General features: G+C 37.8%; 1 protein-coding gene and 1 long non-coding RNA gene across 3 annotated transcripts in view; one reads left to right on the forward strand and one right to left on the reverse strand.

Moving 5' to 3' along the window:
* The window catches only part of CWC27 (CWC27 spliceosome associated cyclophilin), a 125,081-nt gene that overhangs the window by 78,360 nt on the left and 18,906 nt on the right, over positions 1–27,815 (forward strand). For both annotated transcript variants that reach the window (XM_087759918.1, XM_087759919.1), the window contains exons 11-12: positions 8,062–8,159; positions 25,308–25,417. In XM_087759918.1, coding sequence (XP_087616044.1) covers positions 8,062–8,159; positions 25,308–25,417 — 208 coding nt within the window. The remainder of the gene's footprint in view (positions 1–8,061; positions 8,160–25,307; positions 25,418–27,815) is intronic.
* LOC148055582 (uncharacterized) overlaps positions 25,866–27,815 on the reverse strand; it is a 47,090-nt gene continuing 45,140 nt past the window's right edge. The window contains exon 5 of the long non-coding RNA XR_015705252.1: positions 25,866–25,894. This is a non-coding gene — a long non-coding RNA (uncharacterized LOC148055582). The remainder of the gene's footprint in view (positions 25,895–27,815) is intronic.

Raw genomic sequence — 27,815 nt, forward strand, 5'->3', positions numbered from 1 at the left:
AGGCTTCAAATCTGACATAGTAGAGCAGACATTTCTCGATTCTTCCACACATTCTGCAAATCAGTTAGTTGTACAAAAATGACATTTTATATTGTTCATTTTATCATTACACTTCTCTATTTGGAAATGCTATTTATATTTTAACTTAGAACTGGAATTCTCAAACAGAATATTATGCATTTTTTGAGAGTATCTAGCAGAAACTGAAAGCTATCATCTGAATAGGGATTCTTCCTCATTGTCCCTGATATTATTAAGGTGTCTGCTTGTCAGTTCTAGAGTGACCTTTCAGTATAAATGATGGCTATTAATGATACAATAGGAATTGAAAATTATCATTAATAGATTTAATAAAGAGAATATGGAATGTGCTTTTTATGGAATTAATAAATTTGGGAAAACAGATGTGACTGCCTGTGATAGGAGGGGATTGAATCCAGGACTTCAGGTCCTTCAGGACTTTCCAGGTTATTAGCTTACATTATGAAGGGGTAATATTGTCCTACAGCTTGATTTTTATTTGGTTTATCTAAACTAAATTAGAATCTTCTATTCTGCTATGAAATTAACATGAGCAATGTTAAAGTACTTCAGTATACATTTTATTTTATTAAGACATTAAAGGATGCTGGTCATGTAAAAATTAAATTTATCTGACAATCTTGACATGTTTTTATTATTTATAACATTTGAAAATGACTTTGTAAAATGAATTGAGTATCTCTTTTTTTTTTTTTTTTTTTTGTTCTGATGTTTGTTTTGAACAATCCTTACTAAATAATATTACCATTTAAGGATAGCGGGTTAGTAATTTTCCTCTGATGCTGCTGAATGAGAAGACAGCAAAAGCAAATGAAAGGAAATAGCCTTTAAAAAAATAAAACCAATGTAATTATAATACCATAAAAAGAGGAAGGGAAATAACATTCTATGCCATCAAAAATAATAATTTCATCTAATACTCATTATTACAGAAGACAGCACTTATTTGAATTAATTCTTGTTTCAACTACAACATACCTTTTAGAAAAACACCAGGTCCACTGATGCAGAATACACCATAATCTTTCAGTTGTTCAGTCACTGAATAGTTCCTCCATTATAAATTCACATTTATCTGAGTGAATCCTCTGACTGTGAGGCTATCTGTATAGTTTTGGCACCACCTAAGTACTTAAGTTTAGAAAGAATGTGGCCTTGTTTAATATTGTTTGTACCAGGGTCAGTGAGAATGACTGTGTGCTAGGGTAACCTCAAGCAGTTTGGGCCCCTCTAGGGGCTTAGGTGGAGTTTAGAGGGGGAGTGGTGAATACTTTGAATTATAGTGAAGTTTAGACTCGAGTTGGGATAAATTTGGAAATGCGTAGAAGGCAAAGTTTTCAGGCATTTTGTGATCAAAATATAGGCATCAAATGAATTTCAGCACCTGTTAAGCTTTGTCATCACTGGATGGCAAATATGTAAATTACAGTTTTGAATATAGGTAACCACCTTTTCCCTAAATCACAGTTGAATAAGGTACTGTGCCTCTCTAGGTCTTATTTGTGTCTGTGTATCATATATATTTTATTAGTTACAGATTTTGTATGCTTAAATAAATACAGCCAGTTATGGTTTATATACATGTGTGCATGAGCATACAAGTACAAAGAGACGTATATATGTATGTAGAGAAAGAGGGGTGGTTTTGTCTTTGAGCATAGCAAGTATAATCATATGGTCACTTACACCAAAGTCACAATTAGTGTTTATTTCTGTAATCAGTTCTCTTTTCTTCTGCCAAGGTGAAGTCCAATACAGAACTTCTCCTTTTTGAATTAAAAGTTACTTTGTAAATTCAGAAGACCCCTTTTTACTTGCAGCAAGACATCTTCAGTACATGGCACTTAGAAATAAGTTTATTCATTTAACTTAGAATATTTGGCTAAATTTCCAATTGATGGTATTCCTTATTAACTAAGTATTAATTCCTGATTTAAAGTACAAAAGAAAATGAAATAGATTTATTAGAAAGCTGAAGCATGGAATATATGATGTTATAAAGATAACTGCAGAAAATCCTACTATTGAGATAAAAGTATATTGAAATATAAAGCTTTAATACTGGTCCAGCTAAAAGCTGAGAGATGGAAGATCTCCTGTGGCACTACAAGCACTACAAGTGGGTTTTGCAGGCACTTTAACCAAGCCGAAAACAATGAGCTTGAATCACTAAAATGGTCCTGAAACTCCATACCGTAGCAATACTGTCATGAGTTTTTGGATCTATGCTTGCTCACAGCTCATCAGCTAACGGTACAGTGTAGCAAATGTGTGCTTGCTTACTTGTGGGTTAGATCCTTAGTGACAGAACGAAGGTAAGAGTTATGATATTAACATTCAGTCTTGTGTTCAAGCCAATGCTTCCCATTGCATTTCATAGGGATGGAATCTTGATCTGCCAAAATCTGCTTTCTTTCACATTCAGGAGGAGGATTAAGGTCAAGCAGTCTGCATCAGATTGTGTGTGGGGGCTGTTCAGCCCTATGGATCTCTCTAGGCTTCTAGGGTATTCTAACTTTATGACTTGTAGCATTAATCTCTGAAACAGTCTTAGACTTGGAGTCAAGAAACTTTTGCAGCTTATGTACTGAAACAATCAATGAAAATAATCTCTTAACCTCCAGATCATAGAAAATAGAGGAAGATTTTCCAGACAATACTTGTACATGTCTGAGGTCTGCTTTGCCATGAAGTACATAAAATTGCAAATAAATCATGAAGCTACTTCTGCTGTTTTGAAGTTAAGGTACTTCTCAGTCATTAGGTGCACACTGAATTGTTTGAGATATGTTGATCCACTTTATTGCTGGTTAAAGATTAGCAGTCAAATAGTTGAATCATAGAATCATAGAATGGTTTGGGTTGGAAGAGACCTTTAAAGGTCATCTAGTCTAACTCCCCTGCAATAAGCAGGGACATCTTCAACTAGATCAGGTTGCTCAGAGCCCCATCCAACCTGAGCTTAAATGTTTCCAGGGATGGGGCATCTACCACCTCTCTGGGCAACCTGTTCCAGTGTTTCACCACCCTCATCGTAAAAAATTTCTTCCTTACATCTAGTCAAAATCTGCCTGCTTTTAGTTTAAAACCATTACCCCTTGTCCTATTGCAACAGGCCCTGCTAAAAAGCCTGTCCCCATCTTTCTTAGAAGCCCCCTTTAAGTATTGAAAGGCCGCAATAAGGTCTCCCCACAGCCTTCTCTTCTCCAGGCAGAACAGCCCCAGCTCTTTCAGCCTTTCCTCATAGCAGAGGTGTTTCATCCCTCTGATCATTTTTGTGGCCCTCCTCTGGACCCGCTCTGACAGGCCCATGTCTTTCCTGTGCTGAGGACCCCACAGCTGGACGCAGTATTCCAGGTGGGGTCTCACCAGAGCAGAGCAGAGGGGCAGAATCACCTCCCTCGCCCTGCTGGCCACGCTGCTTTTGATGCAGCCCAGGAGATGGTTGGCTTTCTGGGCTGCGAGCACACATTGTTGGCTCATGTCCAGCTTTTCATCCACCAGTACCCACAAGTCCTGCTCCTCAGGGCTGCTCTCAATCCCTTCATCCCCCAGCCTCTATTGATACCGGGGATTGCCCCGACCCAGGTGCAGGACGTTGCACTTGTCCTTGTTGAACCTCCTGAAGTTCACAATGGCCCACTTCTCAAGCTTGTCGAAGTCCCTCTGCATGGCATGCCATCCCTCAGGCGTTTCCACTGCACGACTCAAGTTTGGTGTCATCTGCAAACTTGCTGAGGGTGCACTCTATCCTGCTGTCTGTGTTATTGATGAAGATATTCAACAGTACTGGTCCCAATACGGGCCCGTGAGGGACACCACTCATCACTGATCTCCATCTGGACGTTGAGCCATTGACCATTACCCTCTGGATGCAGCATTTCATTTAATTTGTATAACTGAATGGGAAAATTAAAACCAGAATGAAGTGTTATCAAAATATAAGAATTGTTCAGGGACATCCAAATTGCATGTGGAATAAAGTCACAGTGGGAAGGAAACATTCTGGTTTAAAAGAAATATGAAATCAGTGAAAAAGAAAAAGAATATGGCTAAGAATGTGTCAAATTAAAATATGGATACCAACAAGAAAGGCAAAAGGAGTCAATGAAATGTTGATGATATTACCATGATGCTTAAAGTAAGCAAGTAGGCATTTATTAAACAGTTTAGATTACAAAGGAGGGGGACCACCCCCGAGGTAGGTTATATATTGTCATGTGCTATATTAAGATGATAAAATCATTATATAGAAAACGAAAAATTATTCAGTCAGTATTTATGTTCTGTCTGTGGAAGAGTGGAATAAAAAGTTCACACCTATTGAAAAATGTGAAGTTGGGCAGCATCTTTTAAAATGAAGCATTTTCAGATAAATGGCCTAGCTAACTTGAGTCTAAGAACTTCAGTGAAAATGCAATGCTTTCTTCTCTACTAGTGTTCATTTTTAATAAAAATTGGGAAACTACGTGAATTCCAAAGAATAGAACTACTATTTCAGAGTCTAATCACAGCAAAAGGTATGATGAAGACAGGTTAGCCTTGCTTCACTCCCACCAGGTATAACAGAATGCTTTGTTTGGTACACTCTTCAGTAAAAAAAAAAATAGACTAAAGTTGTAACTAACGCTGGTTAGTGTGATTTTTGTAGGTAGTAGATAACTGTGTTGCCTTTTGGGGAAAATGGAGGGAGGGGATGGTACAAGTTTAAAAAGCGTTGATTTTTTTGATTTATAAAAATAACTGAGTTGGTACAGTGTTTATAGTACAGGTAAATTTGTATCAAACATTTGTTTAAAAGCCACTGGCATTCTTATATTTATTTTTAAAAAGTCTTCGTAAGAAAATAATAGGGTATGACTGCTGAATGACATTTTGGAAAGAAGTGACTAAGAGGTGGGTTTAGAGTCATTGTGGAAAATAATGTGAGTGCTCAGTACAGTGATGACCTTGTGTTCCTTGGTGAGTTAAAACTGGCAACCCTGAATGTACATACAGCCTGGGGAACAAGAGGCTGGAGAGCAGCCCCATGGAGAGGGATCTGGGGGTTCTGGTCGACGGCAAGTTGAACATGAGCCAACAGTGTGCCCTGGCAGCCAGGAGGGCCAACCGTGTCCTGGGGTGCATCAAGCACTGTATTGCTAGCCGGTGGAGCGAGGTGATTGTCCCACTCTGCTCTGCACTGGTGTGACCTCATCTTGAGTGCTGTGTACAGTTTTGGGCGCCACAGTACAAAAAGGATACAAAGCTACTAGAGGGTGTCCAGAGGAGAGCCACGAAGATGGTGAAGGGTTTAGAGGGGAAGCCGTACGAGGAGCAGCTGAAGTCACTTGGTCTGTTCAGCCTGGAGAAGAGGAGACTGAGGGGAGACCTCATCGTGATCTACAGCTTCCTCACAAGGGGAAGAGGAGGGGCAGGCACTGATCTCTTCTCCCTGGTGACCAATGATAGAACCGGAGGGAACAGCAGGAAGATATGCCAGGGGAGGTTTAGGTTGGACATTAGGAAAAGGTTCTTGACCCAGAGGGTGGTGGAGCACTGGAACGGGCTCCCCCGGGAGGTCGTCACAGTGCCAAGCCTGACACTATTGAAGAAGCATTTGGACAACGCCCTCAGACATATGGTGTGAATTTTGGGGTTGTCCTATGCAGGGACAGGAGCTGGACTCTGTGATCCTTGTGGGTCCCTTCCAAGTCAGGACATTCTATGATTCTATGAAAACTAAGGTAGTGATCATAGAGGGAGCCTGAAAAAACATTTTAGAATTGGGCTCTGTAGGAATTAGGACCTTCTGTGTTCTGTACAAACCCTCCTTCCATTGGAAAAAAAAAAGGGGGGGGGAGGGCGGGCCTGAATAGTTGTCACTAGCTAGTTCATTCTTCATTCCACAATAGCTTAAGATAACTAAGAGAAAGATTAAGTGTGTCCTTACAGGAAAACTTCTGATGTGCTAAGCTCTGTTACTTGTAAATGCCATTTGTTACCCCCTCTTCCTGTGTTGCTGTCACTATTTTCTGGCGCTCTGAATATTTTAAACCTATAACTTTTATTGACATGTATGTCGTGCCTGCTGTACAACTTCTATAACAAAATGTTATATGCTGGAGAGTGTCCAAAGAAGGGCAACGAAGCTGGTGGAGGGTCTGGAGGACAAGTCTTATGAAGAGCAGCAGAGGGAGCTGGGGTTGTTTAGCTTGGAGAAGAGGAGGCTGAGGGGAGACCTTATTGCTCTCTACAGCTACCTGAAAGGAGGTTCTAGGGAGGTGGGGGTGGTCTCTTCTCCCAAGTAACAAGTGATAGGATGAGAGGAAATGGGCTCAAGTTGTGCCAGGGGAGATTTAGATTGGATATTAGGAAAAATTTCTTCACAGAGTGGTTAGGCATGGGAACAGACTGCCCAGGGAAGCGGTACCATCACAGTCCCTGGAAGTGTTAAAAAAATTTGTGGATGTGGTGCTTAGGGACATGACTTATAGGTGGGCCAGGCAGTTAGGTTAACAGGTTGGACTCGATGATCTCAGAGGTCCTTTCCAACCTTAACGATTCTATGATTCTATGTTGCAGTATACTAGATGAGTATTGCAGTATACTAGTGTTGTGATGCAGCTTGCTTACCATACTATCCCCAATTTATATAAAAGCAATGGAGTTACTTGGGTTAAAAATGTCTCTTTATCCTTCTCCGATGATTTTCTTCTCAGTATAGAAAAGTAGAAATGTAGTCTTATGTAAAAGCTGTTACTCTGGCTTAGTGTAGCTTCTGCCATGCTGTTGAAAATTAAGACCTGCTGCTGTAGCTGGTTCTTTGAATACCTTTGCAATGGCAGTCGTGTTTTTCTAGTGTTTTTCACAAATACAGAGCTCTGTATTTGTGCATACATACAAATGAAAATGAAGTTCAAAAGAAGTCATCACCCCACAATTCCAAGTCTTTGCTTAAAAAAGGCTGTTGTGGTGTGAGTAATGGTATCACAGTTGAGAATTGAGGTACATAAAACAGCTGCAGGGAGATGCTTGCATGCCACGTTCCTGCATTGTAATAATTTCTGCTATTCATTGACTTTGATGAATACTAAATCAATCAGAACTTTTTTTTTTTTTTTAAAAGTGGGAAATACAGATTCTAACACCAGAAAAACTTGAAGCAATTATCAGTTCTTTTCCACTGGTAACCATTGATTGGCACAAATAGGCACAAGCTGAAATTCAAGAAATTCCATTTAAACATACAAAAGAGTTATTTTGCGTTGAGGGAGGTCAAGCAGTGGTTGCCCAGAGAGGTTGTGAAGTCTCTGTCCTTGGATATGCAAAACTTGACTGGACAATGCTCTTAGCAGCCTACTCTGTTTGGCCCTGCTTTAAGCAGGGGAGCGGGACTGGATAATCTTCAGAGGTCCCTTCCAACCTGTGATTCTATGAAGACAGATATTTCATTTGATATTGACACAATGGCTTGCAAATTTTGGATTCTCCTTTCTAGTGTTATCACGTGATTCTTTTTGTTTTGTAAAATTTGTAAAATGAAATGAACTTTCATATATAATAATTTATGCTTACATACATATCATGTCTTTGTCACTTAACAGTTACATTGCCTGTCCAGCTAAGAAATCCAGGATTTATTAGTTCCGTAAGCTGAATTTTATAACACCTGTAATATTTATTTGGCAGTGCCTCTGTTTCAAACTAGCTTTGTGTGGTTCTCATGGTTAAATATTACAATGTTAAATTCAAAATACCAGTGGGGGTTCTTTGTTTTATTGTTCATGTCCTTGACATATTTCTAATGGGGTCTTAAAATAAGACATCTGTTACATTCTTCTGTTGTCTCTGCTGACGAAAATATGAACTTTCTAAGATTCTAGTTGATTTTTAAGCTATGTTCCTAGCATCAGTAAGTCAGTACATTCCCTTTGTTTATATCAGAGATTTACTGCCCATTAACTTTGATTCTTTTTCTCCTGAGTGGCTTTACATTCGCAGAAGATTAAATTCTTGTAAATATTTTTCTCTTTGCAGTGAGGAGCTACGGAAAGAAGCGCGACAGCTGAAACGTGAACTGCTGGAAGCAAAGCAGAAAAAAGAAGAAAGAGCTTTAAAACCCAAAGAAAAGGAAGGTAAGAGTATATTATAGTAGGTGTTGTGTAGATCTCCAGTTAACATTCCAGTTTTAATGTTTTTTTAGTAGTTTTGTGTTTCACGTGGATAGATGTGGACACTATATTGTTGAAATGTACATTTTTTTCTCCCAGGAAAATTAGTTTTCCTTAAGAATGGTAGTAATGTAAGGATGCCAGTGTATAAATAAATTGTGCAGGTAGCATTTGTTCTTTCAAATCAGGTAGTATTTGTCCTTCCAAACGTTCTTTAGTTACATCTGTGTAGTTGGGCAAGCTTCTGGATTTGAAATATCATGGCAAATGATTGAATTCTTTGGTGGGGACATACCTGTTCTGACCTCTGACTTGGAAAGTCTTCTTGCCATTTCAACTTGGAAAGGTACTTAAATGCAGATGGTTAACTTTGAACTCAAAGCTAGTGACTTCAAATTTTTAAGCATCTTATGACACCAGTGGAACTCAAATTCAGCAAGTCAGTTTCATGTTTATTTTCCATAAACCTTAGCAAAAGGGGATCTTCAGATGCCCACTTCTTTGTCAGACAAAGTTTATATTCTATTTCTTTCTAAATGTGCATAAATTGCTAAGTTTATAATAGTGGGTAAGGTGTGTGTTCTAGTGCAGGTGGATGTAACACCCTTTATTAGCTGAACTGAAGAAAAAAAAAAAGAACTTTTTTAAGCACTCTGGAGTTACTAGACACATTTCTGGAGTGGATTCTTGGTCCTGTTCTCAATATCATAAGAAATCTGCAAGATTCAGAAAAATTTCCAGATGATACACAATTTAGAAGAGTGGTAGAAATTATGACATCATTTTTAGAATAACTTATGGACTCTCTTGAATAACAGGTGAGCTTGATCAGCAGCCAGTTTGGCAAAATAAAAAATACAGTATCTTGAACTTGTATGTGAAATCTGGCACCAAATTTTACAAAGTAGTGGCTCTGAAAAAGTTCTAGGAATTGTGCTCAATCACTGAATGAATGTAAGCTCTCATTGACAAGATAATGAATGCTGTCACTGACCATGTAAAAAAAAAGAACTGCAAGTAGAAGTGTAGAAAAGGTAAAGAGTAGTTCTTATGTACATATATGATAAATTATATTGAACAGTGCCATGTATGGCAGTTGTAATACTATCGCTTAAACATTATCCCTGTTCAGGTGCCAGTTCAGTCAGAGGACTTACTGCGGGGTAATTTGAGTAAATCCACCTTTACAGTGACAGTAATACTTGGGCAATACTCATAGTAACTACTATGGTACAGTTTTGAAGGTTACCTTTTATTCAAGGAAAGGGAGCTTATATACCAGGATTGTTGGGTTTTTTTACTTTCTTTGAAATAAATAGCAGGTAGGAGATAAACCTGTTGAAAATCTGTAGGTAACAGCTAATGGTGAAAATAATCTTGAATAACCTTGGGTTTCCTTTTTGTGATTACTGTCAGAGCACAGGAAGGGGCCTGTTCCAGTACGTGTTGAGGAAAATATATGGCAGGAAAGAACCTATCCAACACGTTCTTGGAGTATCTAACTAAAAATTCTAAAAATAAAAGACAAAATTAAAAAGACATAAACGAGATGCAAATGGTGAAGGGCAAATGATTAATGAGAATACAGTAACAGGAGACGAATGAGCAAAAAGAGAGTGGGTTGTCCTTGGCTAAACAAAGAGGAAATAAACTTGAATGATTGTTTTCACTCTGTCTTCAGCATAGCGATCAACTTTGGTGATACGGTTACATATCATCAGTGACACAGATGGAAGCGTTCAGGTACAGAACAAAGAACTAGAGACTACTTAGATGAATTGTGTACATTAAAATCATTTGAACTTGATGGCATTCACTAAAACATATTAGGGAGTTGGCTAAAGCAGTCCCAGAGACATTAACAAAATGTTAACAAAATGCTTTAAGAGAATTATTTGTAATCAAACTGGAAAGCAGGATTCCTGGGAATCTGTTTATTAGTGATCTGGAGAAAACAACAGATTACCTTTATTAAATTTGCAGACTAAAAAAAATACATGGGACAGGGAAGGGCAAGATGAAAGGAAAAAATAAAGAAAAATGCAAACTTACGTGCTAAGGTTGCATTTTCATGTGCAGTTGTCAAAGTGAAGAGCTGAGTGGCTCACTCTCTTCCCTTCCACTAGTCTATGTTGGAGCTTTTACTGATCTGATTCAGTTTAAATTGGAAGAAAAGTGTTCCTTTTTTTCTTTGGTAGGATAGTTTTGTGCTGGATTGGTAGATTGAGTCAGTTCATAGAAGTTAAAAACCAGGGCAAGGTAAACAAAATATTTTTACCTTGGGAGATCTCAGGGAAAAAAAGATTATTATAGTAAGTGGTTTGTATCTCTCACAAATTGTTAGTTGCACGAATACAAGATGTTAGGTAGCACTTAGGCAGCTTAAAATCTAGGAAACATAGTAACTAGAAAGCTGAGAGCAAGTTGATAGTGCCACGCTATTGAAAAGGACTGAAGTGTGCTGTAAAACATATAAAATGGACTGTTGTATGCAAGACAGACTCATTTTCTATTCAGCCTGAGCAGGTCTTCAGCCTGAATCCTTTGCCCAGTTTTGGTAATTGCCCTTGAAAAAAAGGCACAAGGCATCTTAAGGGAGCACAGAGGAGAGCAAAAAAGGTGACTGATGATCTAGAAAGCATAATATTTGAAGGTTGTAAGAATTGGAGCTGTTTAGTTTAAAGAAGAGATTACTTTGTAAAAGGAGGCATATTAATGATCATCAAGAATGTTAAAGGCTACCGTGGAAAGGAAATTATTCTATGTAATCCCTGTAGAGAGGACAGGAGATAATAGGCTTCAATTGCAGCTAAAAAGATTTAGGTTAAATGTTAGGGAAACTTCCTAAAGATAAGTATTGGAATAGATGGCCTACAAAGGGGAACTTTTCAATAGCAGATTAGGCAAATACTTCTTAGGACTGAGCCATCCCTGCCTCTTGGGAGGAGATTTTGATGGGGAGGAGAAATTAAGCATCTTGTTAATGATGGTAGTAGTTAGGTGGAAGCATTACCAAAAGTGTTGTATTTACCATCACTGTGAGTCTTTAAATCAAGCAGTTAAAATAAAGGCTTGGTTGTAGGTCTGCCAAAATAATTCACTAAGGCAGTACTCTCTTTACACTTTGCTTTCTTTTCAAATAACTTATTCTGGTTATCTACTGAGTTATTTTGTCTATATCCTGAAAAGAGAAAGTCAATGTCCTAATGATGTTTCCCTTTTTGAGGAAGTCTTACACAAAGAAATGTAATTCACCATATGATCAAAGGAAGTAAAAAATTTTCTGGTGGTAAAAATCTACCATTACAAAATCTGCATCTGAAGAATAAATGTATAAAACTCATTAAATGTAATTGATATGGTCTTGAAGGAGAGGAAACTGTTCCTACATTTAGCTAGAATGAACATGTAGTGCTTAAAGGTGGTGACTGAAAGGCAGATGGGAGATTTACTGTATAACTGCCATATAGTTTGGATTATAAGGGATTCTGAATTAAATATAAGAACAGCTTTAATTAAGAGATGAGTTTATGACACTAGACATGTAAAAGTGATCAAAACACCATTGTGAAATATCAGAATTTACTGAGCATTACCACGTGGTCTTTTCATTAGACATTTAATTGAAAAATACATTAATGGTCCTCTGTTTAGCAGTGGATGCATATTGACACTGGTAGCATAAAATATCCATAAAGATGCCATAAATACAGAGTCTTTTGACACCAGAATTTAGTGAAACCAATATAACAAATTTTAAAATGTTGATCATTGAGGGAAAGCATGTAAAGAAAATATGTAGTTGTGATCGTACTCTCTTCTGTGAATAGCTAGTTTTGCCAAAAGGGATGGCCCTGTAGGATAACCACAAATACTCTTTGGGAAAAGGTTTTCTTTATCAATAAATAAAATTTATAATCTCCCATTCCTGCTTCTAAGGGATTTCTGTGGTGTCTAATAAAATCCATGTATTAACGGCAGTTTGCGTGGAGGGGCACTGAAGATCAACCAGGGAACAATGGTGTCCACCCAGCAAAAAGCCATGGCCTCACTGAGCTCTGCACCCACCACGACTGACACAGCTTCCCAGGCAGAGCTCCAGTGAGACCACGCTGGCACCCAGGCGTCAGGCTGCAGGGTGTGCTCTCCTCTTATGCCAGTATCGGACAGCAGCAGTGAGCACCCCTGTGGGAGGTGCACCCAGGGAGAGGATCTCCTTCACTTAGTGACAGAGCTCCGGGAGGAGGTGAGTAGGCTGAGGAGTATCAGGGAGAACGAGAGAGAGAGAGAGGTTACTGGAATCGCACCCTACCTTCCCTCAGACAGGCCCAGCAGGTAGACAGGACCCATGACACGGAAGATTCCCTATCCTCTCTCCACCTGGCAGAACACAGTGACTTAAGGGATAGGGGGCAATGGCGACAAGTTCCTGCCTGGTGCAGCAGGTGTATCTCCTCTGTGACTGCCCCACCTTCCCAGGTGCCCTTGCATAATAGGTATGAAGCTCTGCAAGTGGAACCAAACAATGATGGGGACGATGGTACATCCAGCTTGGAGGTGTCGCCAAGGTTAAGTTGGCCTATGCCCTGTGTCAAAACCACTTCCACAAAGAAAAAAAGATGGGTCATTGTCATAGGAGACTCTCTCCTCAGGGGAACAGAAGGCCTGATATGCAGACCAGACTCACCTCTTAGGGAAGTCTGCTGCCTCCCTGCGGCCCGAGTTAAAGATGTGAAGAGAAAGCTTCCTACCCTGGTACAGCCCTCAGATTACTGTCCATTATTGGTTTTCCAGGTAGGCAGTGAGGAAGTTACACCTAGAAGTCCAAGAGCAATTAAGAGAGACTTCAGGGCCTTGGGACGACTGGTTAAGGGATCGGGAGCACAAGTAGTGTTCTCCTGTATCCTTCCAGTTGCAGGGAATGATTAGGGAAGACACAGGAAGAGCCAACAGATCAATACCTGGCTCCGAGCCTGGTGTCTGGCAAGATTTGGGTTTTTTTGATCACGGGACGGTTTACGCAACACCAGGCCTGCTGGTGACAGATGGGGTACACCTGTCTTAAAGCGAGGAAAAGATCCTACCACAGGAGTTAGCAAGGCTCATTGAAAGAACTTTTAACTAGATTTGAAGGGTGAAAGGCGTAAAACCAGGCTTGCTAGAGATAAGCCTGGGGGCAGCACACCAGGATGCTGGTGAACACTGAGGATGTTCACGTAGGAACTAGGGCTACTCCCCACAAAACGGTGGTGGGATCAACAGCACAACTGAAGTGCATCTACGCCAATGCATACAGCATGGGCAACAAACAGGAGGAGCTGGAAGTCATTGTGCAGCAGGAAAACTGTGACATAGTTGCTGTCACAGAAACATGGTGGGATGACTTGCACAACTGGAGTGCTGCAATGGATGGCTATAAACGCTTCAGAAGGGATAAGCAAGGAAGCAGATGCGGTGAGGTAGCCTTGTACATTAGGGACTGTTTTGATTGTCTAGAGCTTAACGATGGTGACGATAGGGTTGAGTGTTTATGGGTAAGAATCAGGGGGAAGGCCAACAAGGCAGATATCCTGGTGGGCGTCTGTTATAGACCACCCAACCAGGATGAAGAGGTGGACGAAGTATTCTATAAGCAGCTGGGAGAAGTCTCACAAAGTTCTCATGGGGGACTTCAACTTACCTGATGCCTGCTGGAAATACAATATAGCAGAGAGGAATCTACAAGAAGGGCCAGAAGGAGGATCTGGGGAGCTACAGGCCTGTCAGCCTGACCTCGGTGCAGAGGAAGTTTATGGAGCAGATCATCGTGAGTGCCATCATGCGGTACGTATGGGACAACCAAGGGATCAGGCCCAGGCAGCACGGGTTTATGAAAGGCAGGTCCTGCTTCACTAACCTGATCTCATTCTATGACAAGGTGCCCCGCTTAGTGGATGAGGGAAAGGCTGTGGATGTTGTCAACCTGGACTTTAGTAAGGACTTTGACAAGGTTTCCTACAGCATTCTCCTCGAGAAACTGTCTGCTCGTGGCTTGGACTGGTGTATGTTTTGCTGGGTAAAAAACTGGCTGGATGGCTGGGCCCAAAGAGTTGTGGTGAATGGAGTTAAATCGAGCTGGCAGCTGGTCACAGGTGGTGTTCCCCAGGGCTCGGTACTGGGGCCAGATCTGTTTATTGTCTTTGTCAATGATCTGGATGAGGGGATCGAGTGCACCGTCAGTAAGTTTGCAGATGACACCAAGCTGGGCGGGAGTGTTAATCTGCTGGAGGGTGGGAAGGCTCTACAGAGGGATCTGGACAGGCTGGATTGATGGGCTGAGGCCAACTGTATGAGGTTCAAAAAAGCCAAGTGCCAGGTCCTGCACTTGGGTCACAACAACCCCATGCAACGCTACAGGCTTGGGGAGGAGTGTCTGGAGAGCTGTCTGGCAGAAAAGGACCTGGGGGTATTGGTCAACAGCTGCCTGAACATGAGCCAGCAGTGTGCCCAGGTGGCCAAGAGGGCAAATGGCATCCTGGCTTGTATCAGGAATAGTGTGGCCAGCAGGACTAGGGAAGTGATAGTGCCCCTGTACTTGGCACTGGTGAGGCCGCACCTCGAATACTGTGTTCAGTTTTGGTCCCTTCACTCCAAGAAGGACATGGAGGTGCTGGAGCGTGTCCAGAGAAGGGCAATGAAGCTGGTGAAGGGTCTAGAGAACAGGTCACACAAGGAGCGGCTGAGGGAGCTGGGGTTGTTTAGCCTGGAGAAGAGGAGGCTGAGGGGAGACCTTATTGCTCTCTACAACTACCTGAAAGGAGGTTGTAGTGAGGTGGGGGTCGGTCGCTTCTCCCAAGTAACAAGGATAGGACAAGAAGAAATGGGCTCAAGTTGTGCCAGGGGAGGTTTAGATTGGATATTAGGAAAAACTTCTTCACTGAAAGGGTAGTCAGGCACTGGACCAGGCTGCCCTGGGAAGTGCTTGCATCCCCATCCCTGGAGGTATTTAAAAGATGGGTAGATGTGGTGCTTAGGGCCATGGTTTAGTGATGGATTTGGCAGTGCTAGGTTAACTGTTGGACCTGATGATCTTAAGAGTCTTTTCCAACCTAAATCATTCTATAATCAAAACTTATTTTTTGGTTTTCTTCATCCATGCTTTCATATTTCTTCTACCCTTAAATCCTTTTCCAGCTCTCAGTTTGGATATTTTTTCAGACCCCACAGCAATCAGAACAAGGCAGAGATTTAAGCTTAAGTAAATTTTTTTAATCTGTCATTAAAAGTTCAGGAGTCAGATTGTCTTTGCTAATTTATCAGGACAACAGCTCGCTTGTCAGTATTGCCAAAATTCAGACTAAGAGGGAGGAACTGAGCTTTTAAGTAGAGATTTTAAATGTAGTGTAAGTGTCTTTGCAGCATTTTACAGGCCATGTTGTGTGTGTCATTTGAAGTTTCATTTACTGTCTTTAGTAAGCAGATTATTTAGTAAGGAAGTAGATTTATTTAGTAAATAAGCTTACTGTCTAAATTTGTATAGTAAGGAAGCTTTCTGTCTTTACGGAATCAAGAGTAACAATAGCACATTCTGTGCTTTGGGATGCTGGGTCCACGTTTGTGACATATAGGAAAAACTAAGATTCTAGAAATACGTTTTTCACTTTTCAGGGAAAAGGAAAGTGTTTTCTTATTTAAAAGTAAATAAAATGTATCAGCTACACCAGAATCCACCTAACATTTTCAAACATTAATACTTGATGATTAAATAACATACTTACATTATTTGTAATACAAAAATAATTAGGTGATGAAATTATCTAACATTTTCCTGTTGTCTGCCTTTGTCTCGACTTCAACTGATGTCAAAAAGTATCAAAATGCTAGCAGCATCAACTGGCAGTCGCTGAATATCTCTTCCTATAGTGATGTCTTTCTGAGTAGTTACTATGATATATATTAAGTTTGTTAGTATGAAGTTTAAAATGGTCAATTTTCACTTCTGGATTGTACCCGCTGCATTTTAGAGATCATTCTCCAGATGTTCTTCACAAGCATATCAATTTGTTGTCATTTGAATTGTACAAAATTTCTCATCTGTATGGAAAGAACAAGGACAATTGCATGATAGGTATGTTCTGGTAAAGGACGAAAGAACTTGCAGACTTCAAGAATACCTGGGGAAAGTTGAAATTTTAATAGGAATTTCAAGTAAAAAGTTACACCTACATGAGTGTTTTACCTCAGAACAGATGTGCACTTTTGGATGAAGCCATGCTGAAAGATGCATTTCTGGAGCACACCTCCTACTACCAGCTCCAACTGGTAGTCTAAAATAGAACAGCCCCCACAATATGTAGTGAGCGTATCAGGGCCTCAGCATATCAGTTTTGCTCCTGTTTCATAGTATTGTTGGGTAATGTTGAAGTAGCCAATGAAGTTTCCCTTTTTCACTCTAGCCAGATACTCATATTTTTTCTTTGAAGTCTGTTGGAACGTTTCAGTTCTGAAGCATCAGCTTTGAAGAAGATACAGATTAAAATTCAGAATATATGTTAGAAAGATTAAGCAGCAGCTTGTGACTGCTAGCCTAATAATACTGCTGTCTTGTAGCGATGTTGGAATAGTAATCTAAGAAGCATAATTTCATTGAGCAAAGGCCTCTAAACTTTCTTAATAATATTAATTGTGAAAACACTCAGAGTTGTAAATATTTGTAAGTTTTTATAAAATTAGCATGGTGGTGTATCTTAAACTTCACTTTGGTCTGTGTAATGTCACCTCACTATGTTGTACTTTATGGTTGCTGTGTTATCAAAATTGAAACAGGACTGAGATTTACACTGGTTCTTATGACTATTGGAAAAACATTGTTAGAAAACTATGAATTCATTAATCATCAAGAAACAAAAGTAAATGTCACTAAATACTAGATTCTAGTACAGGAAGTACTAGATTGGGGGAGGGAAGAAAAGGTGTGAAAAATGTCATTGAAAATAAATGGAGAGTTATGTTGGGATGTTAAAAGTTTATTTCCTTAGTATTAAGGAAAAATAATTCCAGGCACAAACTCATAAAATAAAGAAATTGGGAAAGCCACAATAGGGAAAGATATTTCAGGTTTGTACTAGAAAACAAACTGAACATGAGTTTACATTGTGATGTGCCTGTGATTGTGTGGTCGTTGCTACAAAGCCGTTAACTGTAAAAGCACAGTTGTATTATTGTACTCGGTTCCAAGTATTGTATCACCAAAAAAGATATTGAACAATTGGATACAAAAGGACAAAAAAACCCCAAAACTAGCAGATGACTAGGTCAAATAATTTATTAGGAGATACTTGAAAATATGTATAATTTAGGTAGGGAGTGGGATGGAAGGGGGGAATCTTAGGTATTTAAAGATGCTAAGTGAAAGGAATGAAGGATATCTTTACTGTGAAACAGCCATTTACAACTGAAGAATAACAGAACAGACTTTAGAAACACTTTAGTTTGAATATAATGAAATCTAACAGCAGTAAAAGTGTTGAACCTGACCAATTAACTTTGCCCCAAAGTTAAAAGCATTTATTATATCTCACTTAGTTCACTTAGTCATTTTTTTATTGGCCTGCATTTTCTTCAATGCAATAGAGCTGTCAACATGCAAGACAACCTGCTAAATGTATAACCATTTACCTGTTCCACATTAGTTTACATATAAGAAATTGCCTATATTTAAAGCAGACTACTATCGGGAAATGAATGTGTATGTAACAGAAGATTTTTTCTGTTGTTCTCTGATTCTTCTCTTGGGGAATATGAGATGGAGAGTGAGTTGTGTTGGGCTGTATCAGGTATGTCTGCATAGATGGTGCAGACACTTGCACAGTGTCTGCCTATGCTCTGAGCTGGCTGCTTTAGAAAAAAATGCTAGTTCAGAGGCTATGTAACTACATTAATATGATTCTGTGCTTGGTTAATAAACACTGCATCTCAGCCAAAACTTGCAGTCGTAGCGGGAGAAATTCACTGAAGACCACAGAACTGTGAGAATAAGGCTTAGGTCATACTGGACTTCTTGCAGGATCAGGGCTAGTTCTGAGAGGACGCTAATGAGTGGGAGGCAGCACGACACATCTATTTTACATTCACTGGCAGATCTTTATTAGTATTGGTATCACATTTACTTTAAATTGTTCATGTTACATGTTATTCCTACATAATTTTTTTCTGTATTCAGAGATTAGAGTAATTAAGGAAGATAGAGGGGTGAAAATTTAAGTGTTTACATTGTTTCAAGAGGACAGAGAAAAAAAGTAATTCCCCCCGTGCATGTTTGATTATAACCAGCCTTCCAATTTGTGAATAAGATTGTTGACTATGCCAGACTGCTGTCAAGACCTTACTTTAAATAAGATGTTTTTCTTTTATGTGACATTTGCTGTAGTGATGCCAGAAATTACATCAAACACTTTAATTTGAGTGCTGAATTACTTCAGCATTTTGAAGTACTTAATCAAATATTTGAAAAAGATATACTTTTCAAAGTTCTATAGTGTAAACCTGTGAATATACTTCAGTGAAATTTGCTTTAGACAAATACCATCTGCACAGTTGTTTAACTATATGTTGGTTTGAAATAGTAGTAGTATTTAAGAAGTAGTACTTTAGTTTTACTTGTTAGAATATTTTTGTAAACTGTCTGATAATCTGTCGATGATGAAATTTGTCACACACGAGAAAAGCTAAAAAATACTATCTGAGCAGAGAAACCTAACAACTAATATAAAAACCAACATTCAAGTGTAAGAATTCTACTGAGGCATGACGTATTTTCTGCTTTGTTTTTAATTGTGGTGTGGGAATCAAATGATTGAAGTGTTTAGAAAACTCAAAATCTAGCAAGGGTGCCAATTTAAGATTATGTTTTATTTCTGTTTTATTGTTAAGTTTGGGTAATGTCAGTGGCACTTAAAGATTTAAGTCCTGTCTTACACAGAAGGATGGTTTCTTGACGTCTGAGACTTTAACAGAATTGTGCACCCTTGAGAACATCATGAAAACAACAAAATCCAAATTTTGGTAGTTTGGGAATTAGGCAGCATAAATATGTTAAGTATGAAGATTTTTCAGTATACACAGTATAGCTGCATTGTATTAAAGTATGCATCTAGAATGTGTCACTTTTGCAAACCTTCGTTTTCTTCTGCCATTCACATTGTTTTTCTCATTTAATCTCATAAAATAATACCCAGCATCTTTCTTCAGTCTCTTCCCTGCTGAACTGAATGCTTTTTCCTCTCGTCTCTGTCTGCAAAAGAAAGGAAGACAAAAATTTCACTGTAAGCCAGCTTTGATGTTAGTAGTAATCTTAAGCATGTGCTCAAAATCAACTGACATTAGAAAATTAACCACATTTTAGACTGGGACTGTGTGCCTAGAAGCTACCAAAGTTCAGAAAAGATTCACTAGAAACTTCCATTGTTGCACATTAAAGTTGACACTGTTTTACAAATCAGTGGGCTCTGCTCTTTCAAAGAAATGTTTTGAAGCTCTAGGAATTGCTTCTAAGATTTTACTATTTCAGTTGGCTAAATGAACTAGTAAGTTTGTTCTAGAACTGTTGCTTTTTTCACTGTAGCAAGCTGAATATCCAGTAATCAGTCCAACCCTGGAAGCTCATTCTGTAAGAAAATCTATTCAGTTATTCATGGTTAGTAAACATTTCCTGACTCTTACCTAACTTGTAAGCAAACAGTGGTTCTTCAGGAACTTAGGCAGGCCAGAGCTATAGCAACAGTACCTGCATAGTAGTTAAAGGTGCAAAGAAAACCACAAGTAGAATTAGTCCTAAACAAAGATATACTGGAAAGTATGTTATCAGTTCTTTCAAGCATAACATTATTTCATGTTGTATTTTCTGGTATATTCATTTTTATACTACTTCACAGCAAATTACTATTGTTATTTTCATAGACATAGTTTTTAATGCTGGAAGAAAATTTTTTCCTGGATTCTGGAATAAGTGTGTTATCTGTCTTAGATCTTAATTACAGAAAGTGGCTTTATGTTCTTCATCTGTCACTTCTGATAGGAATTCCATTTTAATTAATGAAATATTAAGGCATATCAGAATATCTTTCGTAATTCGTAAGGGTTTTGCTTGTTTTGGAACAAAAATAGTTTTCAAGATTTGAATCTCATTAAGGTTTTTAAAATCAGTACTGCATATCTCTATAACTCCAGAAGAATGGAATATAAACTGAATATTGATGAATAGCTGGAAGTGGAATGTACTGCATAAATACAGGAATGTGTTTTAGGCCTCTTATTTTAATGCACAAAAACATTCAGTCATAATTTCTTTCATTTCAAACAAGGAGTTGCCTAGGGTTTTTCAGTTTTTTTGTTTTCCCCTTTGGTATTTAGTCTAGCTGTACCATGCATTTCTTGAAATTTCTGTCCAGTAGGTCTTTTATGATATGAAAGGTGTCATCTGAGTTGCTAGAGAATGCATTTGAGATACTGATGAAAGTTAATGTGTCCACCACATTTAAAACATATACAAATCCTGCTAAATAAACCAGGGGGCCTTTTAATACAGATTTCTTTGTACACTCTCCTTGTTATCTTACCTCGGTTCTGCATGAACTCATGATTATATATGCAAAGTGCATTACAAGACTTAATGGGATTACTTTTGTGAAGTTCAGCGTATCAGGAATGTTTTGTAATGTAAGATACTTAAGTCTATTTGTATAAAAATCTTCATGCTAGCTGTACCTCATCAAAGAAGAAACATAAACCAAAATTCTTTCATTGATCCTTGTCAGCACTGTAGGCTCTTTCTTTTTTATGGTGACATTAAACCTTCAGAAACAGCATGTGTTTTTCTCTGTTACAATATGTATTGTTTCTGCCTGTCTGAAGATCAGTGTGTTTCTGGTAATACTTTCAGCAAACCAAAGTGCTTCTTTTTCCAACAAATGTTTTATGCACAGCTTCATTATCTCTTTCATAAAAAGGAAACAAATTCTCTAGATTTTATATAGATTCTACCTCCTTTATTACAAGGACAGTCATTATTACAAGGTTTGTCAAGACTGCTGGAAATAACAGAATGATAAAATAACAAAGTTTGTACTATGGAAAATTGTATGCATACTGTCAGAAATACACGTGTCTCAAATGGTACCTTATCTGGGCCATAAGTGATGTACATGCTAAGCCAAAATCACCCCAGCTGCCATGCTAGAAATGAAGCACAGTCATTAATGCCAATATGAATGTCAGCATAAGTAGTGATCGTACTTTTCTGATTTACCACAATAGCAGGCCTAGAACTCATACTTCTTGGTTTTCATAAAGTGGAAGATAAAATTCAGTTGCAGTTTCTGAAGTAGAGCATGTCTGATGCAACTTCTCTTGAGTGTTTGTTATGCTATTAAATTTACCAGGTGCTTTAGGAATTAAGCTTAAAACTACTTTATCAAGCTTTCTCTTCTGCTTCACTTCTTATTTAGGGATTGATCCAAAACCATCCAGACTGCCATTTATTTCAGTTCAACTCCCTTGGATCAAGTTCTCATGTCTGTTATACTTCTGCAATTTTGTAGTTAAAAACTGACATCATTTGAACTGTTCCTAATTTAAGGGTGAGCAAAATAAACCCTTCTGTATTTTTTTTTAAATCAATCTCTTCCTTTCTGGTTTAAAGCCTTCTGAATCTTGTCCTTAGTTTCAGGCTATCATTGGAAACCATGTCCCAAAACCAAAGTTTTAGGTTAGATTATACTATCAGGTAGGCATCTGTTACTCCTTAAAGGAGTATTTCAGGATAGAAGAATTTATCTGAAAGAAAATAAATTACTTAAATGCTAAAGTTTTTGTCACAGTAAGATGAAGGATCTCTTGGCAGTAACTCAAGCTAGCTGAGGTAAGTAGCAGCATACTTAAAAATTCTGTTAAAAGTAGGATGAAGTGTATTTTCAATAAAGAAGGTTGTCTTTTCCTTTTTTTTCCCCCCTTCATTTTCCTTACTGACAGAATGTACACAGCAACTTGTTCAAACTAAGGGAAAAAATCTTTCTTTGCCTGATGCTGTTTAGACTGTGATGAGATACCTCTAGGGCACAAGTGTGTAAGATCCCTATAACTTGAACTAGTACCTTCTGCATCCTGCAATACCTAAATAAGGCATTTAATTGTTATTTCACTGCTGTGCATCTGTGTCATGGTTCATTCATTTAGCATAAATCTCTTAGATTAAGGAGTTTGGAGCTTAAACATTTTAAATAATACCGATGTAATGATCCTTACACTTTTGCTGGATCAGCAAGCAGGACCTAAGTTTTTCAAACTTGATGTGAAGGTGAAGTCCATCATACAGTGCTGTGGCTCCTCTTTTTTCCAACTCTACTGCAAAAGATTTGGAGGGGCTCTGGGATGCTGACTGGGAGATATGAAGTAGTAGCCAGCAATCTATTTTTACATTTTAAAAGGTTTTTTACGTTTTAAAAGGGTTCTTCCCACCAACAAATCTCTCTTCCAGATGTTTTCTTTTGCTTAAGTTTATTCATGTAGACACAAAATAATTTTATCAAAGAATTGCTACTTATCAAAACTGAGTATTTTATTTATATTAAAAAATAGACACTGTTTGTGGTTTTGAAATGATTGTTTGGACTTTTCAAAAGTTTTAAAATGTATTAGAAACCCATTGACTTAGGGGCTCTTGAAAATCCTTCCTGTTGTATTACCTGTTTTTAATGTGGAGTAATAGGTTGTAAGACCTCATGGAGAAATACAAGCATGTCTTTAAGTAATTTTAATGAAAGGTGCAGAAATATGATGCACACAAATGTTTTGCTTGACTCACTCTGAAGTTATTTCAGGTGGATCTGATTATCTTTTGTCTGACTTACGAGAAGGCTTTCCTAGGAGGCAGAAAGAATGAAGTTGAGGATTAAAAAAACTCTTGACAGACAAAGACCCAAGAACACAATAATCTCAAGAGAAGGCTTAAACTGAAATCTAAATTATTTGTGTTACCAGTAAGTGACAACCATATGAGTGTGATAAAAATACACAAACACACAACTGCAAGGGAATTTAACCTATTTGTATGAGAATTATATTTGAGCTGCACTAGATTAAACTAAAATCTTAGTCAAAAGACCTGTATGACTAAGGATCACATCTTCTTTAACTTCAGCATATGTATATCGAAATTTCGATCACAGCTTTAAATGTTTATGGCCAACTTGAGACTGGCATTTCATAAGTTTTCAAGAACAGTCTTCTCAGTTCTTTTGCTTGTCATAGATGGGCAATTATCATCAGGCAAATGGGATTCATTTCAAAGCACCCCTTTAGGTAAACATCACCTGAAAGGTTGTTTTCTATAAGAAAGCAGGTGTTTTTGTAGTTCAGGTTATTTAACTAGAGGCTAAATGTTAGTAAAATAAGGCAGTATGTTGTTTCCACATGGTCAGCAAGTTTGACTGGATACATGCATTTATGCAAAAACTAGTGGTTTGTCTTCACAAGGGGTTGGTCTTGAATTAAGAATGGGGTTTTTTATTAGTAGAAGAGACTGAGGGAACAGGGGGAAAGATGGATCTGAGTCATTATGGTTTGTAGGTTTGTACTGTGCTCTGTTGTTCTCTTCAGTTCGTCTGATATTATGCTGGATGAGATTTTATGGCAGATTTGATTTCATTCATTCAGCTGTTTAATCATCCGTAAATGTCTATGTATACGTATTTATCTTTTTTGGTCATTCTAGAAGATGGCTTTTTCTTTCTTTATCTTGCTGGTACCTGTAATCCTCTATTCTTCATTATATCCAACATTTCAACTGGAAAACAGGAAAAAACCAGCTCTGAATGGTATTGTGTATGTTTGATTGTTTTCCCTGATGTTCTTTAAATACATACATGCAACATATATATTAAGATAAAAAGGAAATAAGAGGTTTTATTTGTAGAAATATATAAACAAATATTTTATATGTAGATATATCATTACAAATTTATTTCCTCTTATTATGAAATGCTATGTTTATAAACTTTATAGAAAACTTCAGTCGAGCGAGAAATTTAGTCTGGAATCAGAAATTTTCTCTGTATAGCTGTCAGCAGTCATCTAAAAAATTGCTATACGGGGTTTGATTTAGATTTACAGTTCATCAGGCTGTATATCCTGAAATTTGTTGAAACAATTTCCTCCATAAAAATTTTCTGTTCATCATTTGCAGTTGACATCTGGAGGTTTTATTCTTCTGTTCCTTATCAGGAATAACAATCCTGTAAATACATGTAAATAAATTTCAAGTATACTAAATCAATATATGAAATGTCTTAATGCCTGCTATTCAAGAGGAAGAAAATCTGAAAGGTTGGTGTTGATCAGTTCTCAAATTGAGTTTTTGTCCTGTTAAATTATTAATTTGTCATGGCAGTGGATATTCTGCAGAGAAGAAACTGTTAAAAAAAGACAAAGTAGAGTAGCGGTTGACTAGTCCAAATATTACTTTGTTACTACAGAGTTGTTTTCCTGATTGACAAGATGGATGCTCTTTACAAACTAAATATGTTATGGGTTTTTCCCTGTTGCAAGATCAGGGATTTGATTTGTGGCTACTTCAGCCTACAAAACAGGAAAACTGTGTATTTGTCTATAGGCAATATTTGTCTACTCTGTAACAAATAGTGATAGAATATTAATACACGTAACAGTTCAGGTGCTCCAAGAAAGATCTTCAGAAAATAGAATATTAATACACGTAACAGTTCAGGTGCTCCAAGAAAGATCTTCAGAAATGAAGGTAAACTTGTTTAAGGAATTCCAACAGTTTTAATTTCTCATCTTAACGTCAGAGTTTTTGTTTCTGTTACCCTGCTTTCCCTGGCTCCGTAGTAAAATAAAATTGAAACAAAAATTTTTTGACTCATTGTCTGCACAGTACAGCGTTGTGTTTTTCATTTCAGCAAGTAGCAAATCATTCTACTTCCTGAGAAAGCAATACAACTGAAACTTTTTATGGAAGTGTTTTGCTTGGTATTTCAGAAGTCACAAATGATCTCCAAAATTATACTAAAACATAAAAACAAGTTTAGTTTGTTTAACCAAATATTTTTCCTTCTTCAGAGGAGGAACCTGCTCCAAACAGTGTTGTTGAAGAATACCTTCAGGAGAAGAGAAAGTATGAAGACAAGCGGAAGCAGCAGCCAAAGAAAGGGGTTTCTCGTGAAGATCAGGTAATAGTTTGACAACCTGGGGAAAAAAAATTCCAGAAAAAGTTCTGAAAATGTTTCTCTCTTCATTTGTGTAAAAATAGTTTTAAAATCCATTGCATTTCATTTTCCATTAAAAGAATCTTATTATTTGTGAAAATAAATATGTACTCTTCAGTCCCCTATTTTGATTACCCAGGTAGACAGGTAAGTGAAGTTTCAACGTGTGTTTGAAAGTGCTATCGCTTTAGTCACTAAAATCTTGCAAAGGAAATACTACCCATGCAGAGGTATCCTTGATTACATCTACAAGAGTTTGCATTTCTATAGAATGCTTTCCTTGGCTCTGCAGCTTGCTATAAGATAACACTGGGACAGAATTTTGCATACTTGGCATCTGTCCAAGCTGGGTTTTTAACGTTTTAAATTATATTTTAAAGAGATTAAATTCATCCCTACCTTTTGGTGTTGTGAAATGAACAGAAGCAGTTTTCAACTGAACTGTAAAAAGAAAACCCTTTTTAAATATAATGAAAATGAGTTAGGATATGTGTAGACTTTAGTACGCAAATATGAGCAAAGTAAAGTTTGACATAAATACTTGTTTTTCAAAAATAGGAAAGTTTGAAACTGTTAAATGTATGAAACTGCCTGCTAAGTGGAAAATACTATTAACTTAAAATCTGTGCAGTACATCAAACTCATTGGTTTATAAGTGGATGTCAGTTCAGTTACGAAGATGTTCATATGCAACTGCTGAAGCTAGAAGAGATTGGAAACTTGAGGCTTAATCACTTCAAAGCAGTGGTTGGCAAACACATGCAGCAACCTGATTTAGCTCTAAACTAAGAAGTTTATGGAAACTTTGTACATTCAAAAGGCCATTAGCTTTGAATCAGAGAGTACTAAAGTTCTGTTGGCAATGTGGATCAAGGGACTTAAAACCACTTCTAATGAATTTATATCAGTCCTGTCGTGGACATCATAGGAAAACAAGGTGAGATGACAGGGATGTATAGTAGATCTTAATTTTTATTTACGTAACCCTGCTGGGAACTATTCAACAATAATCAAGGTCTTTGTAATCCATTTCACTTATGGAGAGCCTCTTCTAGCCTTGCATCCCTCCTACCTGGTCCTACAGCACAATACCATTTTCATCCTCTATACAAGAGTTGAAGAGGGGGAAAGGTATGTGTCTCCTTACAATACCAGATACTGGCAGTCTTAACCTTATAATTCTACAAGGGTCAATTCATAAAGTTATTTGATCCACAGTATGGCGTCTAATCACTCACTGCAAAAATGCCTACTAAGATATTTCAAAATTATTTTTGTCACCAGGTCTGTTCAGGAATGCTGGCACCAAAGAAAATTAGACAAGACACAAGGAATGTGGCTTTGGTTGGTCACAATTTTATGTAGAAAGGCTTAGTTTGTTTTCTTCAGATGGCCTAGGCAGAGATTTGCTGCCTCAGATGTTGCAAGTATGGAGTTTGTTTGCAATAGTATGGAAAGCTATATAATTTGAATGATTTGCAGGGCCAAATATCTTTGAAATTTTCCTCTCTCCCATCTTAAACAGAAGATTAAACATAAAATAAAGAAAATAAATGCAAAAAAACCTCCAAAACATGCCTTTGGCAGTGCTAAAATATTTTTAAAGAATTCAAAAGCCAGGAAACTCCTGAAGTTAAGATTGCTCCCAGAAGGAAATTTGATTCCAGTGAACACTTCTGGTATTTCCTATTTCTGTTTTCTATTCTTGTTTAGTTTTTATTCTTTTAAATTTGGAAAACTTGACCAAACAAAACTAAACAGCCATACAGAGGTGTTTTACAACATAGGTGGCCAACCTATCACCTACAGATCAAATGTAGCCTGCCACGTAAATTCAGTCAAGCACTTATTCCCTGATGCTTTCCTTTCCAGGAGTGTCTCAAATATCAGCAAGAAATAAGCTGTGGGCCGTGCACATTATTCTTATGGTCTGCCCTTTTTTTGAAGCACCGCCTCTCCCATCACAAGGCTCAGGCATACAATTCTTGTATAATCAAAATCTCATTCCGGGTGATCAGAAACAAGACCTGCTGTGTGATCTTCAGGTGTCACCTGAGATTTGGTGACTTTGTTGTAGCTGAAAGACAAGGCAATGTCAGCTGGAGAACAGAATACCAAATATAAATCAGTGTGAGCTTAATGTATGCAGCATAAGAACCTGTATCTGTAGGATTAGTTAAGGTCGCTCATTGTATTTGAGTCAAAAGTTTTGAATTTTTTTCAATGTTAGTACATAATTTAGAAGATCAGCAATGTAAAGTATAGAAATAACAATCAAACTGGGTCTTCAAAGCTTGAATGAGCTGTAATTTATATAATGGATTGCTTTACAAGAAGAAAATAGGTTCAAACAGTCACCAGT

The sequence above is a fragment of the Nipponia nippon genome, unplaced genomic scaffold, assembly GCF_047370975.1.
Source record: "Nipponia nippon isolate SJK-2023a ecotype South Korea unplaced genomic scaffold, ASM4737097v1 scaffold_20, whole genome shotgun sequence".
Lineage (NCBI taxonomy): Eukaryota > Metazoa > Chordata > Aves > Pelecaniformes > Threskiornithidae > Nipponia > Nipponia nippon.